General features: G+C 46.1%; 1 protein-coding gene and 1 long non-coding RNA gene across 2 annotated transcripts in view; one reads left to right on the forward strand and one right to left on the reverse strand.

Annotated features, from left to right (window-relative positions):
• The window catches only part of FBL (fibrillarin), a 9,343-nt gene extending 6,247 nt beyond the window's left edge, over positions 1-3,096 (reverse strand). The window contains exons 1-2 of the mRNA XM_032964348.2: positions 2,971-3,096; positions 258-392 (exon numbers count right to left, since the gene is read on the reverse strand). Coding sequence (XP_032820239.1) covers positions 258-392; positions 2,971-2,980 — 145 coding nt within the window. The 5' untranslated portion in view covers positions 2,981-3,096. The remainder of the gene's footprint in view (positions 1-257; positions 393-2,970) is intronic.
• A 65-nt stretch (positions 3,097-3,161) lies between these two features.
• On the forward strand, positions 3,162-11,787 carry LOC142929611 (uncharacterized). Its single transcript, XR_012945798.1, has 2 exons — positions 3,162-5,418; positions 9,020-11,787. It is a non-coding gene; the product is annotated as an uncharacterized LOC142929611 (long non-coding RNA).
• Positions 11,788-18,640: the final 6,853 nt, after the last annotated feature.

Raw genomic sequence — 18,640 nt, forward strand, 5'->3', positions numbered from 1 at the left:
GCAGACCGGTGCTTCCCAACTGTGCTGTACCCACGGGGTTTACCGTCAAACCTCGCAGCGCTTTCACGGACCGCAATGCACAGTCGTGGTGTTTTGGATAAAAATCAGCATCTGCATTGGTTTGAGTGGACCACTTTCCCCACGCACTTGGCTGACTGGTGGTCCGCAGACCGCAGGTTGGAGAGCCGCTGACCTAGAAGGGAATCGAAGGAGTGGATGTGCGTGGAAACAGTGAAGGATGTGAACCGAGTTCTCACCTCTGAACCCACCGCCGCCACCGCGAAATCCACCACTACCGCCTCCGCGGCCCCGGAACCCCCCTCCCCCCCCTCCGAATCCTCCTCGGCCCCCAAAGCTACCGCCTCGGCCACCCCCCCCACGTGGTGAAAATCCTGCGGAATAAAAAGAACACGATTCAGATGACGCTGCACCGTCTCCTGCAACACATTCGTTGGGGCGCCACGGTGGTGAGACGTTAACTACCTCGCCTGGTATGCAGGAGGTCGTGGGTTCGATCCAGACCCTGACACCTGTATATATTGAATTTGCATGTCTCTCCCCGTGGTTGCGTAGATTTTTCTCCGGGTCTTCCGATTTTTTCCCTCCACGTTCAGATCAACATCACGCGTTTAAAGTATTTGGCTGCTATATATGTCCACATCATTGGGCTATCATTTGTGGGTCGCCTACAGCTGCTTCATAGCGCAGGCCTCGGGGTTGTTGGCCGGGCGCGCGTCCCCCCGGTCGGACGTGTCCGTGGGTCGCGCTTGGAGTGAGGACTGTGACGTGGGGGGCCAAGGGCTTCATCGGGAGTCGATGCTGTGCTCCAGGTGATGAAATCGTACACAGTGCAAGCTCAAATTAATCACAAAATAAATATTTTTGGGAGCTTTTCCCCCAATTGTACCCCCATGAAAGGGAGAATCTATTGGTATCTCTTGCGCTTTATTTGTTTAAATGGATGGGGCATTAATTTATTTTATTTAGATTATTCGGCTACTATAAATGTCCACATAAGCCACTTTGTTGAGCTATCATTTGTGGCCAGGTTGCTTTTTTGAAGAGAGCCATATATCGATATGGACCTTACCTGGTAAAATGCAAGTTTAGTTGAGATCGTGCAAGCTGCTGCACTCAGACTAAAACACTGCAGTGAAGACTTTGCGATGGAAGACTTTGTTTTTGCACAAGCATTTTTCGTGTTTTCACGAAGCATTTGGCGATGCTGTGTTGGCAGTGGCGCAGAGGCATAAATAAAACTCAACAAGTTCGACAGTAACATTGTGTGGCCTTAAAGGGGAACATTTCGTGAAGTTTCGGGCAACGGCCTCTCTTGATAATACATAACGGACCAGAGAGATGGAGTAGACGACAATGCAGTTGGACCATGGCGCCTGAGTTACATTTTAAAATGTTTCGAGATGAAGTTTGAAAATTGGCATTGGAAGTTACCTGTAAGTTGATATGGAGTAACAACCCGCTTAATAATCAAACATGTCCTGACTCCACTCATTGTATGTGAAATTATAAAATGTTGCTAGCACACTGCACAACAGGTCGTCGTGTTGCAGTGCGGTCTCTTATCATCCACTCAAGACAAAAATGAGAAACAAAAACAATTCCACTGGTGCTAAAGCTCATCTAATCAGAGCGTGCGCTGCGTGTGCTACACAAGCACCGCAGGCGGGATGAACCAATAAGCTAGTTTTACTCTGCTAAGAATTAGGGAGGCCCAAAACGTCGAATATTATTTTACTTTCGGGGCAACTTTGTTGAGAAATATATAAAGTTATTTTAACTTTGACGTCTGCACCGCTGCCAACGCGGTATCATATTTTGTATCAGCTGCTCCGAGTCACAGAGCCACGTGGAGGCAGGCTCTCAGTGCTGCTCCATGCGACAGGAGGAGCAATGGGGATAAGTATCAACACGTAGGTTTTCGCGACTATCCACAATACAGGATTTCTCCACAAATCTGGCTGCCGCCTGATGATGCCGGTTGCAATTACTGGCGAAACGTCGTACTCAGATTGTAAATGTTGTGGATTTCCTCTCCAACACACCGGTGTGCTGTACTAGTAACGAAATGGCATGTTCTGTTTACGTGACAAACCTTATTAACGACACATTCATATTTACGCGATCTAACCCAACTCCCAATAGTTGTAGTCCTACGCACAAGGCTGTCCTACGATGGTATAATATTGAATTTCTACAACGTGCTAAGACTATTTTTTATATTTTATATTCTTATTCCAGAGTCGCGCGCATAATTGATCAAAACGCGCTGCGCGTGTGGTAACGGGGTGAGCGATGAGGCTTTGGGCCTCCCACGTGGTCCTTCGCCTGGACGCGCAGTTTCGCATTTTAACTTCGCTCGGCGCCGGCGGAGACAAAGACACACAGATACACAGGGCGATATTCACACAGAAATAGCCAGAGCCACGAACAGAATTCAAAGAATGAGAAAAATCCCCTCAGTCGCGACTCGGGAGGACCACGAGACGCGGCCACACGATAACATATTCGGAACCCCGTGCGTAGGGGTGCAAAGACGACTCGAGCAAAGGGGCTGGAAAATGACTCCCGAGGAGGGGAGTTAAGCGGTGGTGTGAACTCGGAGCGCGGAGGGAGCTGCGAGTCGAATTCTCGGGCAGGCGCCGCTTCCACGCGGCGAGAGCCGGGGCCGCGCTCCGAACCCAGAACGGCACAGAGACAGGTCAGAGAGGGGAGGACCAAACTGGGGAGAGAAGGGACGGAAAGGGAACACGGGGAAGCGACGAAGCAGAGAAGAGACGGAGAGATGAGAGAATGTAGGGGCTGAACGGGGTGTGGGGGCAAGACAAGAAGAGACATTTGACATTATACAACATTGATTTCTCTTATGGGTAAAAAGACGAACATAGTTGAGGGAAAGACCGAGAAGAGATAAGAGCCGGAAGAGGCGAGAGAGACACGGGACGGCGGTACCTGGCCTCATGCTGCTGCAGTGGGAGCGCGCTCGCGAGCCACGTGTGTCTCCTCGCTTAAGGCGCACGCGCTGTGACCTCGGCAGTCTCGCGGGCAGGAAGCGCTTCCGGGGCTGTGACCTCGGCAGTCTCGCGGGCAGGAAGCGCTTCCGGGGTTACGTGACGTCTTTACTCGTCGCGCGTGAGCTCCTGGCCAGGGCGATTCCGAGTCTCCGATTTTCGCAAGGCGAAATCTAGAATCGAATCAGTCTACGATTCGCGTCGTTTGCGTACAAATAAATAATTTTTCAACTGTGACTAGTCCGTCATATTTCGGCTAACGGAGTGAACAAAGCCATTGAAAGCTGATGGAATTATAAAACTGCGGAAAAATAAGACGTAAAAAGTATCGATGCCTAATTGCGAAGTGTTTCGGCGGGAGGCGATTTGTTACCATGAGCTCAAGCCGCCATCTTGTTCAGGTCACCCGTGTTGAGGCCCAGGCTCCAAACAAGTAAAGTTTTAATTTAGTAATTTTAAAAAAAATCGGGAACGAAACGCTAAACATTCGGTCTCTTCGTTCCAGCCCTGAGTCATTCCGCTGCTGAACGAGGGCCTCACTGACGTCGTTTGAGACCATACTTCACGCTGATCAGCGTGATGCTACGGTGGCCAGGAGATGTTAACTCCCTCTCCTGGTGTGCACGAGGTCGTGGGTTCGTTCTTGACACTGACGATGTCTCTTCTGTATTTGGAGTTTGTGTGTCTCTCTCATCATCTACTGTGGCTAGGCTATCTTAACTCCATCGCCTGGTGTGCAAGAGGTCGTGGGTTCGTTCCCGACCCTGGCGATGTCTGCCGTGTATTTGGAGTTTGCGTCTCTCCCCGTGGTCGCGTGAATTTTTCTCCGTGTCCTGTGATTTTCCCCTCCACATTTAAAATCAACATCACGCGTTTAGAGTAGGTGGCTGCTATGCATTTCCACACGATAAGTCGCTTCGTTGAACTTATTTGTGGCCAGGTCGTTTCTGAGCTAAATAGCTCAGCGGGCCATACCTGGTAAAATAAAATTATAGTTTAGTTTGAGCGCTGGTTGACGATGAAGGGGGGAGGCCCGGAATCGGTTCGGACATCGCTTTTAGCCACTGATGTTGGCCGTGAACGGGAACCGAACTCTGGAGCACAGCGCGAGCGCGTGGCCCTGCGCGCGTCTGAACGGGAGCACGGCACAGTGGTGCAGTGATCATCAGCCGCGGACAATCCACTGCTGGATGAAGGCCTCGCCAAAGCTGTTGCCATCAGTTACGGTCGAGCGATTAACATCGTAACATCTCGCTACTTCACGCGAGTTGGATCTGATCGCAATATTTCTTGTTATTTTGCTTATTTAGTAAGAAAGGCTTCGCGAAGTCTCATCATTTTTCGCGATACAGGGCGATGTTGCTGCTGCGTATGATCACATTGGAGTAATTTTCTGGTACAGTGTTTTTTCAGCTTCACACTTAACATTGACGGAAAAAAATATCTACATCTGATTGGGAACATGTAGATAACACGACAGCCTCTTCAGCCGCCTCAATGTCAGCTAGATGCAAAGATAACCTGATTTCCAAGTTCAACCTCCTTTCCAAGAAGAAGCCAGATCCACACATCAAAAAGTTATGCGTTGACAAGATTGCTATAAGAGTAACAGTCCAATTTCCGACAGCCTAAAATCGGCTCTTACCAAAGGGTTGAATTTCGCAGTCACCCCTAAACATATCCCAGTTGATTATATCATTGCACAGGTCGACGTAGCCCTTAAGGGTTTTGGGCACATTACTGCAGACGTGGCAATATCGGAAATCGCTGCAATCCTCAAAAACTCTAAGATTTGCAACATCAGTAAGGATGAGCGCTTTCAGCTTTCTCAAAAAAAGAGATGAGATCGTCATCCTCTCAGCCGACAAGGGCAATGCCACAGTCATCATGGACAAAACCACATACAATGACAAAATTCAGGACCACCTACTTAATGATGGTAGCTATACCAAAATTAAAAGAGATCCGACCAACCACCTCTTTACGAAAACCAACAATATAATCACTGATTCAACATCTTTAATCGAACCAACCAAGCGGTTTTCCTTAAAACCCTCTGCTGCTCAACCACCCAGATTGTATGGCTTACCAAAAATCCATAAAGAAGGTACGCCCCTTCGTCCCATCGTCTCCACCATTGACTCACCCACCTAAAAACTAGCCCGATTTCTGTCTCAAACCTTACAACCATTCACTGGTAAGACCACCTCAACTGTACTTAACCCAGCTCACTTGGTATCGTTAATTAAGGATCATCTCACTATCTCCAGGTGATTTGCTCATTACTTTCGATGTGATCTCTTTGTTTACCAAAGTTCCTGTGCCTGACACCATTGCAATCATTGAAGATTTGGTCCAACAAGGACTGAATGCTGCTGTACCGGCCCTGGTGAGACACTGCCTCACCAACACTTCACCTGAAATGGAACATTCTACAAACAAATTCTTAGTTTTTTCGGTAAAGTCACGTTGAAGGGAAACAACAAAATAATAAAAAATATATAAAACAATAAAACAAATTCTCACGACGTTTCGACCATAACTCAAACGGTCATCTTCAGGTGTGTTGGTTTGCATAAATTTATTTTTAAACGGCGCATTTATTTATTTATAAAAAACGTTAGCGCCACGTGCAACGATTTGGCAGTTTATTTAGGACTAGTCCATCTATATTCTGAAAAGAGGAGGGGGGAGACGATTTTTTTTTTAATATATAATGTATGCTGTCTGAAAGCCACTGTAAGCGTGAACAATCAATTAAGACCTGAAATGGTTTATCAAATCTTTCCAAAAAATCTTGAATAAACACAAGATCCAGGTCCGTTTCAACACATTACATAAAATCCGTGATCTGGTTCCGTCTGTAAAAGATGTGATTCCGGACATACAATACCCTGGTGTCTACAAACTAAGTTGCCTCTGTGGTAGTAGTTACATTGGAGAAACCAAACGCCATGTCTCGGACCGCATTCGTGAACACAAAGCAGACCTTAAACACGGTAGGACCAACACCTCGGCCGTGGCAGATCATTGTTCTAATTCAGTAGGCTCACATGCCATTGACTTTTCCAAGACAGAGGTTCTTTGTAAGCCATTTGGCTTCCATGAGAGATTCGTTCATGAGGCTATCCACATATACAAGCACAGAGACAATTTCAACCGAGAAGATGGATTCTATCTTAGCAATCATTGGAAAGATTTGATAAACCATTTCAGGTCTTAATTGATTGTTCACGCTTACAGTGGCTTTCAGACAGCATACATTATATATATAAAAAAAATCGTCTCCCCTCTCCTCTTTTCAGAATATAGATGGACTAGTCCTAAATAAACTGCCAAATCGTTGCGCGTGGCGCTAACGTTTTTTATAAATAAATAAATGCGCCGTTTAAAAATATGCAAACCAACACACCTGAAGATGACCGTTTGAGTTATGGTCGAAACGTCGTGAGAATTTTTTTATTGTTTTATATATATTTTATTATTTTGTTGTTTCCCTTCAACGTGACTTTACCGAAAAAACTAAGAATATGAATTACTGCAGTCACGAAAGCTTTAAATCAAAATTCTACAAACAAGTTGAAGGTATATATTCTATGGTTCTTTCGGTAAAGTCACGTAGATAGAAAAAAGAAATAAATTATGTTAAAGGTACCCCATTGGGTTCTCCCTTATCAGTGCATATCATCAGAGTTGTCTCTTTTTATTTGCATTTTGACTGCTTGTGTTGTGGTTATTGCAAACATGATCCCTTGTATAAAGGTGTCAGTTTTGGTGCCTGATTAAAGGGTAAAACATTACTATATTCTACAAACAAGTTGAAGGTACCCCAATGGGTTCACCCATATCTCCAGTTGTAGCTAATGTTTTCATGGAAAATTTTGAGACCAATGCCATCCAGGCAGCCACTCTACGTCCGTCCTTGTGGAAGAGGTACGTAGATGACACGTTCGTCATCTGGCCACATGGCCGACCAGCTCTGAACGAATTCCTCAACCACATAAATTCCATGCACCCAGCCATCAAATTGACCATGGAGGTGGAAAAGGATGGCAAGTTACCATTCTTGGATGTTTTAATCGAAAAGAGACTAGATGGCCCAATGGGACACTCTGTGTAAGGAAAGCCACCCATACGGATGCCTACCTAAAACCTGACTCCCACCACCATCCATCCCAGAAGAATTATCTCATCAAAACTCTATACCATAGAGCTTGATGTATTTCCAACTATCACCTAGCCAGTGAACTGGAACACATACACCAAGCTCTCAAGATGAATGGATATTCAGACTACGCAATCCGTAAAGCTATCACCCTAACCGTTGGGAAAGAACGATCTGAGGACCCAATCAAAACCATCACCTTGCCATACATAACAGGGGTCACCAAAAAGATTTCCAAAATCATGAGCAAACACCAGATCCAAGTTCGATTTAACACAGTACATAAAATTCGTTATCTGATCCCATCTGTGAAGGATGTGATCCCTGACATGCAATACCCCGGCATCTACAAACTAAGCTGTGTTTGCGGCAGTAGTTACTTTGGGGAAACTAAGCGACATGTTTCGGACCGTGTTCGTGAACATAAGGCAGATCTGAAACACGGTAGGACCAATACCTCGGCCGTGGCTGATCATTGTTTTAATGCGGTGGGCTCACACGAAATTTAGTTCTCTAAGACAAAGGTACTTTGCAAACCCACTGGCTATCAACAAAGATTCGTTCATGAAGCCATCCATATATATAGACAGAGACACAATTTCAACTGAGATGATGGGTATAAACTGAGCAATCATTGGAAGGACGTTATTAGCCATTTTAAGTCATAACTGGCTGTGATTTTCCCATCCTACCACCTGATGTTAGTTGTTATTTTCTGCCCTGATTTTTTACATTACCAGATTAAATTTCTCACACTAACACACCTACCTCGCGCGCCATCCTCGAGGTTGCTGCTCAGCGATCTTCCATTAACATGCTAATCTCTCACATTAACATGCTAATCTCTCACATTAACATAGCCACCTAGGCGCGCTCGCCGTGGAGGATGCTCGGCAATCTCCCATTAACATGCTAATCTCACATTAAAATGCTAATCTCTCACATTAACATGCTAATCTCTCACATTAACATAGCCACCTTGGCACACTCGCCGTGGAGGATGCTCGGCGATCTTCCATTAACATGCTAATCTCTCACATTAACATGCTAATCTCTCACATTAACATGCTAATCTCTCACATTAACATAGCCACCTTGGCATGCTTGCCGTGGAGGATGCTCGGCGATCTTACATTAACATGCTAATCTCTCACATTAACATGCTAATCTCTCACATTAACATAGCCACCTTGGCATGCTTGCCGTGGAGGATGCTCGGGGATTTTACATTAACATGCTAATCTCTCACATTAACATAGCCACCTTGGCACACTCGCCGTGGAGGATGCTTGGCGATCTTAGATTAACATGCTAATTTTTACCTGGCAGTCCTTTTATTGGTGGAAAACCCACCACTGCCGCGATCGCTGCCCACCACTTACATTAACATTGGCTGCTGACATTTGGGCTACGCCGATTTAAAACCTTTATAAACAATCTTGATTTGAAGCTTTCGTCACTGCAGGAATCCATACTCTTTGGTTGTTTCGGTAAAGTCATGTAGGTAGAAATAAAATAAATCATGACGCTTCGAACGCAACACAAGCACCTGTCTTCAGGTGAAAATCGCGACAGCTGCAATGTCTGCTGCGAGCAGCACGATCTCTGCTCCCTTGTGATATCTGCTCCCTTGTGATATCTGCTCCCTTTAGAAGCTAACCTCCCTTTTCCTGATGACGACCGTTTGTGTTGCAATCGAAACGTCGTAGTTTTTGTTATTTTCTTTGAATTTATCTACATGACTTTACCGAAAGACCCAAATAATATTTTTTCAGCATTAGGATGTTTGGCCAATATCGGTTTCATGGTGTGTTTGTGTTTTTAGCTATGGGAGGAAACCGGATAATCCAGAGGAAACACATGCAGAACAGGGGGGAGAACATACTCCAAAGGCGCCCGAGTTAGGACTCGAACCCAGCCACCTTGTTTGCTCCGAGGCAGCGAGTGTCACCACTGCGGCACCACCCTGTCGACATACCGCCGCTCCTTTTGGCTGCCGCTTCGCGATCTTCAACAATCTCTGCAAGTGACGAACGTGTCCCACCCAAGCCAACTCACTTTCCATGCTCTTTGGTTTTATTCGGTAAAGTCACTTAGGTAAAACAAATTAAAATAAAATAAACAATTAAAACACTACGACCCATCGTGTCCACGATCAACTCCCCTACCTACAAACTGGCCTGTTTTCTGTCAGATACTATGCTTCCTTTTACTGGCAAGACCACCTCAGCAGTACTTAACTCATCCCAATTGGTCTCTATGGTCAAATACATTGTACTGGCCCCTGACGATATCCTCGTCAGCTTTGATGTGGTTTATCTGTTCACCAAGGTCCCAGTACCTGACACCATTAAAATAATTGAGGATCTGGTCCAACATGGACTAAACCCCAAGGTACCTGCGCTGGTTAGGCACTGCCTCACCAACACCTACTTTACTTGGAATGGTACCTTTTACAAGCAAAATGAGGGTAATCCCATGGGTTCCCCCTTGTCACCAGTGATAGCCAATGTTTTCATGGAGAAATTTGAATCGGACGCCATCCAGACATCCACCCTCAGTCCTTCCCTGTGGAAGAGATATGTGGATGACACTTTCGTCATTTGGCCACATGGCCTCCCGGCTTTGAACCTTTTCCTGGACCACATCAATTCCAGACACCCATCAAATTCACCATGGAAGTAGAGAAAGATGGCAAGCTGCCATTCTTGGATGTTCTGTTTGAGAGGAGGTGATGGCTCGTTGGGACATTCTGTTTACAGAAAGCCCACCCACACAGATTCCTACTTGAAACCGGATTCCCACCACCACCCGGCTCAAAAGAACGGCTGGCCCTCGAGGAACGGATACTCTGACCGTACCATCCGCCAAGCTGTTTCTCCTACCATACAGAAACAACCACTTGATACTCCGATCAAAACCATCATACTACCATACATAGGCGTTACTGAAAAGATTTCCAAAATTCTAAACAAACACAAGATCCAAGTCCGGTTCAATACAGTACACAAAATTCGTGATCTGATCCCATCCGTAAAGGATGTCATCTCTGACTTAAAGTACCCCGGAGTTTACAAATTGAGCTGTACCTGCGGTGATTGCTATATCGGGGAGACGAAACGACATATCTCTGACCGAATTCGTGAGCACAAATCAGATCTGAAACACGGCAGAATAAGTTCATCTGCTGTGGCTGATCATTGTTACAATGCTATGGGTGATCATGAGATTGTCTTCTCCGATACCAAGGTTCTCTGTAAACCTACAGGTTATCACCAGAGATTTGTGCACGAAGCCATTCAGATATACAAACACAGGCATAACTTCAACCGAGAGGATGGTTTCAAATTAAGCAATCACTGGAAAGACGTTTTAAATCGTACCAAATGTCAACTAATTTATAATAGCAATTTCAAGTAGTGGTATACCAAGCATATTCCTTCCGAACTTTCTATTTCCCTTTTTTCTACTGCCCCCGTACAGCACATTGTTAACGATCTTTATTTTTTCTATTTTTTTCCGTTTCTATTGCACACACACAGTGACCCATCCCCCGCACCCTCGACACAACAAAAGATGGATTGACTCAGCCCCGCACCCCACCAAGGTCCCCCTACATGGCTCCTTCCCCCCCCCCCCCCGAACCTGTATTTAAGCTCGAGGTTCCCAGAGCCTCGCCACTTGGTGCAGCGATTTTTTGCTGTGACTGTTTCCACCTGAAGACGGAAGCGTGTGTTGCCTCCGAAACGTGTTTTAATTGTTTATTTTATTTTAATTTGTTTTACCTACGTGAATTTACCGAATAAAACCAAAGAGTATGAATCCTTGCAGTCACGAAAGCTTCAAATCTAGAATTCACTTTCCATGCCCGTTTATTTTGTCTTCTAGGGAGCGCGCGTTCTTGAATCTTCGTGTCCGCTGCCTCCTAGGGATCCCAAGCTGGCACCTCGCCCTTCTGCGTACACTTTTCCATTTTTTATTGTCTCTTATTCACATCCATGTTTATACACGTGTAACGCAATAAACGGGGTACTTACCTGCACTAGCAGACATCCACCAGTAGGGTGTGATGTGTGGGCCACCAAGGTTCCCCAGACCCCAAGAGGGGCGCTGGGGGAAGATTCCAGGACCCTCTGGAACTCTCTGGAAGGGAGGCGTGGCCAGGGGCATGGGGACCCTGGCAGGTGAATCAAAGCCGGACCCCTGACCTGGGTTCGGCAGTGTTCCTCAAGCTGAAGACTGCAGACCGGGCTTAGAGTAGGACCCTGAGACCCCCAGACCCACTGTCCTTCTAAGGGCCGGGACTGAAGTGGGACAGTGGTCGGACCCTGGGTACCCTCAGACCCGACGTCCTTGTTAGGGCCGGGACTGAGTGGGCCAGTGGCCGGGACCCGAGGATCTTGGCTGGGTCGGGTCAGAATAGCCTCCCCTAGGGCCCCTAGCCAGAGGGCTGAGTGGAGAGTGGTCCCCAGTGTGAGGAGGCACGATAGCCCGGAGGCCGTACCTCCCCAGGTAGCGGGTGTAAGGGGCCATTACCCCTTTGTGTTAGGGACCCTGTACATTAGTGTTTGTTAAATAAAAGTGTCGGCTCAAGACCGTCTCCCTCTCTTCCTTGGGCTCACTACACACGCATAGAGTCGTAAATAGCGTCTCTATGGCGTATAAGCCGACTACATCCACAACTGGTGAATGAGTATGCACATACCTCTCACTCGTGCCGGCGGAGACGTGGCGGGGAAGCAGGCTCTAGAGAGCAGGGTCCCGTCACAGAGAGAGAGGGGACGTGCCGACACAGAGTAGTGAAGGGGCCCCGGAAAAGGGGGCCCGAAGGACACGTGACGCTGGCCCCGGTTCCATCAAGGGAGACCGAAGAGGGGGCGTGGCCATAGGCGGAGCGAGGCCACGCTCAAGAGGATAAGAGGGATGGGGGCGGAGCGATCGTGGTTGTCGGGGATAGGGAACTCACGGGGCGATGGGGGTTCGGGGAGCTTTGGTCGTCGGGTAGTTAAGTTAGATAGGGACCCATTGAGGTCTAGAATAACCCCCAGTGTTGTTAACCCGTAGCCCTGTTAATAAATCGTGGTGCCTCCAGACTTGTGTGTGTGCCTCGTGAGTCACACTACACACGTGTAGTGACTAACTCGGAGACGCTAAGAGTTGGAGGCACCCTCGGCACAATACACACCCTACGTTGATGCACACTCTTCTGTCGCTCGCTTATACACAACACTACGTGCGTTACTAGCCTTTACACAACACTAGCCATCTAACACTGATCGCACTGAACCGCGATAGCCAACTACCGTGTTGCAGCGCAATATCAAGTGAAGACAATGGCGACAAGATGACAGCGACGATGGCGACGATCTTCAACAGCATGACGGGGATCCCGCTCCATACGGCAGCCCCGAGCTCTCGCTCAGGGCCCCCTTTTATGCTGCCAGCGTGGCCTCGCTCCGCCCCAGTCACACCTCCTCTCTAGAACCTACCAGTGAGTTTCCGGGCTTCCCCCATGTGCCCCTTCTGTAACCTTTCCCCCAGATATCCCCTCTGGTGTATCACCTGGCCTGCTGACGTCAGGGCTGCTGTAAGCCACAGATCCCCTTCCCCGCCAGCAGCCAGCGCTATGCTGCTACATTACTTATTCTATGCCACTACAGACGTAGTAGACTTGCGCGACCAATATCCATAATAAAGAGCTTTTTGTGGTTAGATCACGTAAATGAAAGTGTCGTTTCACAATTCTGGCAAATGGCCTGATATGTGGGTTTATTCTCCAACATGATGGTGTGCTGAAGTCACTAATTGGCACGTTTTGTTTACGTGACAAACCTTACTAATTGGCTGTGGTGGTGGGTTAGCGACAATATGCGATCTCCGAGAAAAACCTTTATTACGAGTCCATATTTATAATGAAAAACATTACGCAATACATGCAGATGCGTGCTTTTTTCTTGTTTCATTCAAACAAGATGAGACCTTGGCCATGTGTAAAGGCATGCCCCACACACAGGTGAAGGTCAGTGGCGTGACGGTACTTGTTGACAGAGGGTCATTAAACCTGGCAGATCAGCTGTCTTGGCAGAGTGCATGAGGCACGCCAGCATTGCATGGCCCTTCACCCTTGCATGAATCACACCCAGGTCCTTGAAAGATTTATTTGATTTGCCCAACCATGTGTAATGAACAATAACATATATAAGCAGACCTGCATTTCACAGGCAATAACATATACTGCTGAACTGCAATGCACAATGAGTTAATGATTAACCAGTTTAATTTGCAGTTGGGTTCCGCTGGGCTGTTTCCTCAAGTGAGTGGAACCCCTCGTGCACAGCGAGGAGAACAGAGGCTGTGGGAATTAGAATCTATATTCAGACTGAATTCGATGAGCTATGAAACTCTTTTTCACAGATGTCCAATAATGGCGATTGCAGTGGTGGTTTTAAGTCCACGATGCCCCGTCCAGCCTCCCGTGCCCCTCTCTTGCCTCTTGTCGGACCCCCAGTTGATCTACACTCAGTGGGATGTCGCTCGTTCTTGATGCCTCTGCAATGCGGAACTCCCTCCCCTCTAACATCCGTACCACAACATAGAAACGGTTTTGTTTCATTGGAAAAAAATAAATATGAGGTTTTTTTTATTATGTGTTGCTTATTTTCAAAATGATACTCTAAGATGGCTATTGGCCTACTTATGAACTCGCTGCAATAGGCCTCTATCCTCAAGAGTCTGATGGTAATCAAACCCACATCGTTCAGCACCAAAGTTAAGCAAATCAAATTCAGAATAAAAAAGTGTGATTTTCGTAGTTATTGGTGACCAAGTCGAGACCATTCACTCACTTCACTTGATAACCCAGATGAATCACAGGCAGCTGAAACCTGGATTTGAACCTATCACTCGCTGGTGATGGCTGGGTGTTGTAATCTCTGAGCCACTCAGCCACCTCGAAACCAACTGTAGTTCATCACAGACTTGGGTAAGCCAGAAAGGGTATAAGACATAAATACACAATGGACAAAACTATTGCATGTGCAGGCTGTGCATGGTAGGGTGAGTGGTAAATCTGCGATAATCATGTGGAGGAAATTCTATGTTTGCTTGTTAACACTCGGAAGAGTAAAACACTATCCCGACCAATAATACTAAAGACGTGTGTTTTTGCACCAGCAATTATGAAGCAAATATGCTGATCTGTTGTAGTTTGGTGAACCAGTGCCCTTGGATGCCCCGGTAGTCCACGTGCGCTGCTAAGGCTCTCAAAATCTTTATACTGTAGGAATCCGATGAGATATAAAACTCTTTCACAGATTCCCAGTTGGGTCGGGTCAGAAAGTTGCAACAACAAACAATAAAAAAGATAAGGCCGCTTGTGTTGTGGCCGAAACGTCGTGAGAATTTTATTGTTATTTTATTTTATCAATTTATTATTTTATTCTCATTCTACATGACTTTACCGAAAGAACCAAAGAAGATGAATCCTTGCACTCACGAAAGCTTTAAATCGAAAAATAAAAAAGACACGATTTGAGTGCAAAGTATAGGAAAGGTAAGAAAATCACAAACAAAAATAAAAACTATTTTACCAGGTAAAGCCTACTGAGCTATTAGCTTCTTTTTCAGATGTGACCTGGCCACAAATGATAACGAAGTGACTTATGTGGAAATATATAGTAGCCAAATAATATAAATAACCAACACTAATTCCCCATCCATTTAAACAAATTAAAAGTGCAAGAGATACCTATGGATTCTCCATTTCAGGTGGGTACAATTGGCCGAAAATTACAAAAAGAGGACTTAGTGATGAATTGGAGCTTGCACTGTGCGATATCGTCATCATTTGCAGAATCATCACCTGGAGCATAATTGTAATCACCTGGAACAGCACCACCATCGTCATCACCTGGTGTATCATCACCTGGAGCATCATCACCTGCAGCATCACCTGGAGCATCATCGTCACCTGGAGTATCATCACCTGGAACATCATCACCTGGAGCATCATCGTCATCACCTGGTGGAGCCCTTGGCCCCCCATGTCACAGTCCCCACTCCAAGCACGTCCCATGGACATGTCCGGCAGAGGGGGGACACGCTCGGCCAACAACCCCCGAGGGACGCGCTATAAAGCAGCTGTATGCAGCAGGGTTGGCCCAGGGTTTGTTTTTTTCACGACCGCATAACAAATAAAATCCGTAAAAATATCCACGTCAAAGGGCACGGCTCTCAGCCCGGGGCCTGATCTTTGCTTGTGTCGAACGGTACACGCGGAGACACGTGTCTCCGTGTCACAGTCGGTGGGTGCGGGCAGAACGGTGAGGAGACCGCGAGGTGCCCAATATTTGGGGAAAACCTCGCGGCGACATCGGCCCCTTACTGCCAGACGAATGGCCATTGCATGCCAGTGCTACTAACACCTAATTCAACAGCGAAAGGTGCCACTGCGGGTCAGCTTGATTAGACCTCCATCAGGGCATTGGAATGGTTGAAATGATATATGATGCAAGGCGCTTGAGTTATCGACACATTTTAGCAAGCGCCACAATTCACGCACATCCTTATACAGTACTTTGTAAGGGATATAATAGTACGTGGATTACACGTGGTTGAAGTGTGTGACTGAACGGCATTGGAAGCACTCAGACGTGAATTATGAAAGTTGCGGTGTCAGGATCAGATTCTGCCAAGGCTTCCTCAACAGGTGGAGATACAAATGACAAATAAACTCCGTATAGCCTTAACAGACTATGGGCAAGTGTTGTTAGCGAGAACGGTACACGAGGGGTGGGTGGCCAAGACCACGCCCAACCACCTTTGTCTCCCCAGTGGCGATGTTTTAACACACCTCACTAGGTACTCATTTGAAGCTGAGTCGACCTAGGGGAGGCCCAGGGCCGTTTCAGATAATCGTCACTGGTGTTAGCCGTGAGCGGGAACAACATTCGGGTCGCAGGATTCGTGTTGCAACGTGCTAACCTATACACTACAGCGGAGAGACGGACACACACACTCATGTCGATCAACCCACACAACTCTCTCTGTGTACCTACACGCGAGTTATTGCTAGTCTATGCCCATAAACTGTAGACAATATTCTTGAAGTAGCTCACGAATGTGAAAACAGAGGTCAGCTTAGGATTTGTTAAAAATACACGAACTAGGGATGGAAATGTCATAAACATCAACCGACGTAATAATGTCTCCATTGGTGTCTTCATGGGAACAGACTCAAGCGAGGGGAGCTGGTTGGTGGCAACGTTGGACTAAATGTGGGTGACTGGTTATTGCCGATCAAGGGGAGTTTAACCTTTGGCGGCGCCCCGCCGGTCAGTGCCCCGCCGGTCAGTGCCCTCTGTGGGGAAGGAAGGAGCGTGGTCCACCATCGCTGATGGTAAATTGTCAGCGTCTTGCTGTGTGACGCAGGGAGTGCAAATGACGCGCTTGAGAGGCTGCTCGACGGGTGCGGTTTCGAGCGATCTCAACTTTTTACGGACTCAAAGTTGAACGTATTTATTACATTTGTATTTTATTGCAATGCGGCAGGATGAGCTATTTTTTTATCATTCGAGTGTTTGTGAACTCGGTAAATTAAACATTAATGGAACGATCTTGATTTGAAGTTTCGTGACTGCAGAAATCCATACTCTTTGGTTCTTTCGGTAAAGTAACGTAGATAGAAAAATAATAGATCTCGACGTTTCGATCGCAAGAACAAGCGACCGTCGCTTGTAGTTGCGGTCGAAACATTGTGATCTATTATTTTTTATACATTACGTGACTTTACCGAAAGAACCAAAGAGTTTCGATTTAAAGCTTTCGTGACTGCAAGGATTCATCTTCTTTGGTTCTTTCGGTACAGTCACGTAGAATGAGAATAAAACAATAAAATAACACAATAAAATTCTCACGACGTTTCGGCCACAACACAAGCGGCCGTCTTCAGGTGAAAGGAACAGACCTGTCGGGATGACAGAGCTTCATTGAACGATGTTAAGATTCGTAGCAACTTTTAAGCTGGTTGGGAGAAGTGAGGCACCTTGACAAAGGAGTTTACATATCAAATAGCTGAGGGATTAGCTTGTGACTGGTCACAGAAATGGCTATGTTAAAGTCAAAACCTACACATCCACAGAGGCAACTAGTAATTTAGCATTGAAATAGCTAAGGGATTAGCTTGTGCAAATAGCTGAGGGATTAGCTTGTGACTAGTCACAGAAATGGCTATGTTAAAGTCAACCTACACATCCACAGAGGCAACTAGTAATTTAGCATTGAAATAGCTAAGGGATTAGCTTGTGACTGGTCACAGAAATAGATGTTAAAGTAAAGGCCTACACATCCACAGAACATAAAGCAGACTTGAAACACGGCAGAACGAACTCCTCTGCCGTGGCAGATCACTGTCATAATTCAGTGGGCTCACATGACATTAACTTATCCAAGACAGAGGTTCTTTGCAAACCAACCGGCTACCATGAGAGATTCGTTCATGAGGCCATCCACATATACAAACACAGAGACAATTTCAACCGAGAAAATGGATTTTGGCTTAGTAACCATTGGAAAGATGTTTTAAACCATTTCGGTTCTTAATTAATTGTATTTTACGAGGACCTTCAGACCGCAGTTCTTTCGCTGGCACTGACTCTTAATACCTCTCACACCACGGTTAATGGTATGGTTTATAACATGGAGTATAACAGCGCCTCGCAGCTGTTTCTCCCCTCCTTCCTCCTCCGCTCCGACCATGGATAGACTCGTCCGTCTGAACGGGACGCGTAGCTGTCCGTGGTGCTGAAGTGGAAGGTAAGAATCCACCCGTTTTTTCACCATATAACATTGTAATATAACATTGAGGTAGTTTATATTTTAGTTTTTATTAGTTTACTATATGGTATTCATTATATAGTGTAGTGTATACCCAGTTAATGTTAATAGCTCAGCTTATTGAAGAATATATTGAGTACATTTATTATATTGATGTAATTTAGAATTAGGTTTTTCACATCAGTTTACTGTATGAAAGTTGAGTTGTTGCAGCCCCCTTTGGCGTCCATTTACGAGGTGCCTCTGTGGATGTGTAGGCTTTGACTTTAACATCTATTTCTGTGACCAGTCACAAGCTAATCCCTTAGCTATTTCAATGCTAAATTACTAGTTGCCTCTGTGGATGTGTAGGTTTTGACTTTAACATAGCCATTCCCGTGACCAGTCACAAGCTAATCCCTCAGCTATTTGATATGCAAACCCCCTTTTGTCAGGGCCTCACTTCTCCCAACCAGCTTAAAGTCGCTACGAATCTTAACAGCGTTTATTGAAGCTCTGTGGATGTGTAGGCCTTTACTTTAACATCTATTTCTGTGACCAGTCACAAGCTAATCCCTTAGCTATTTCAATGCTATGTTAGTAGTTGCCTCTGTGGATGTGTAGGTTTTGACTT

This window comes from Petromyzon marinus, chromosome 32, assembly GCF_048934315.1.
Source record: "Petromyzon marinus isolate PM22_M1 ecotype Great Lakes invasive population chromosome 32, UKy_Petmar_22M1.pri1.0, whole genome shotgun sequence".
NCBI classification, from domain to species: Eukaryota; Metazoa; Chordata; class Hyperoartia; order Petromyzontiformes; family Petromyzontidae; genus Petromyzon; species Petromyzon marinus.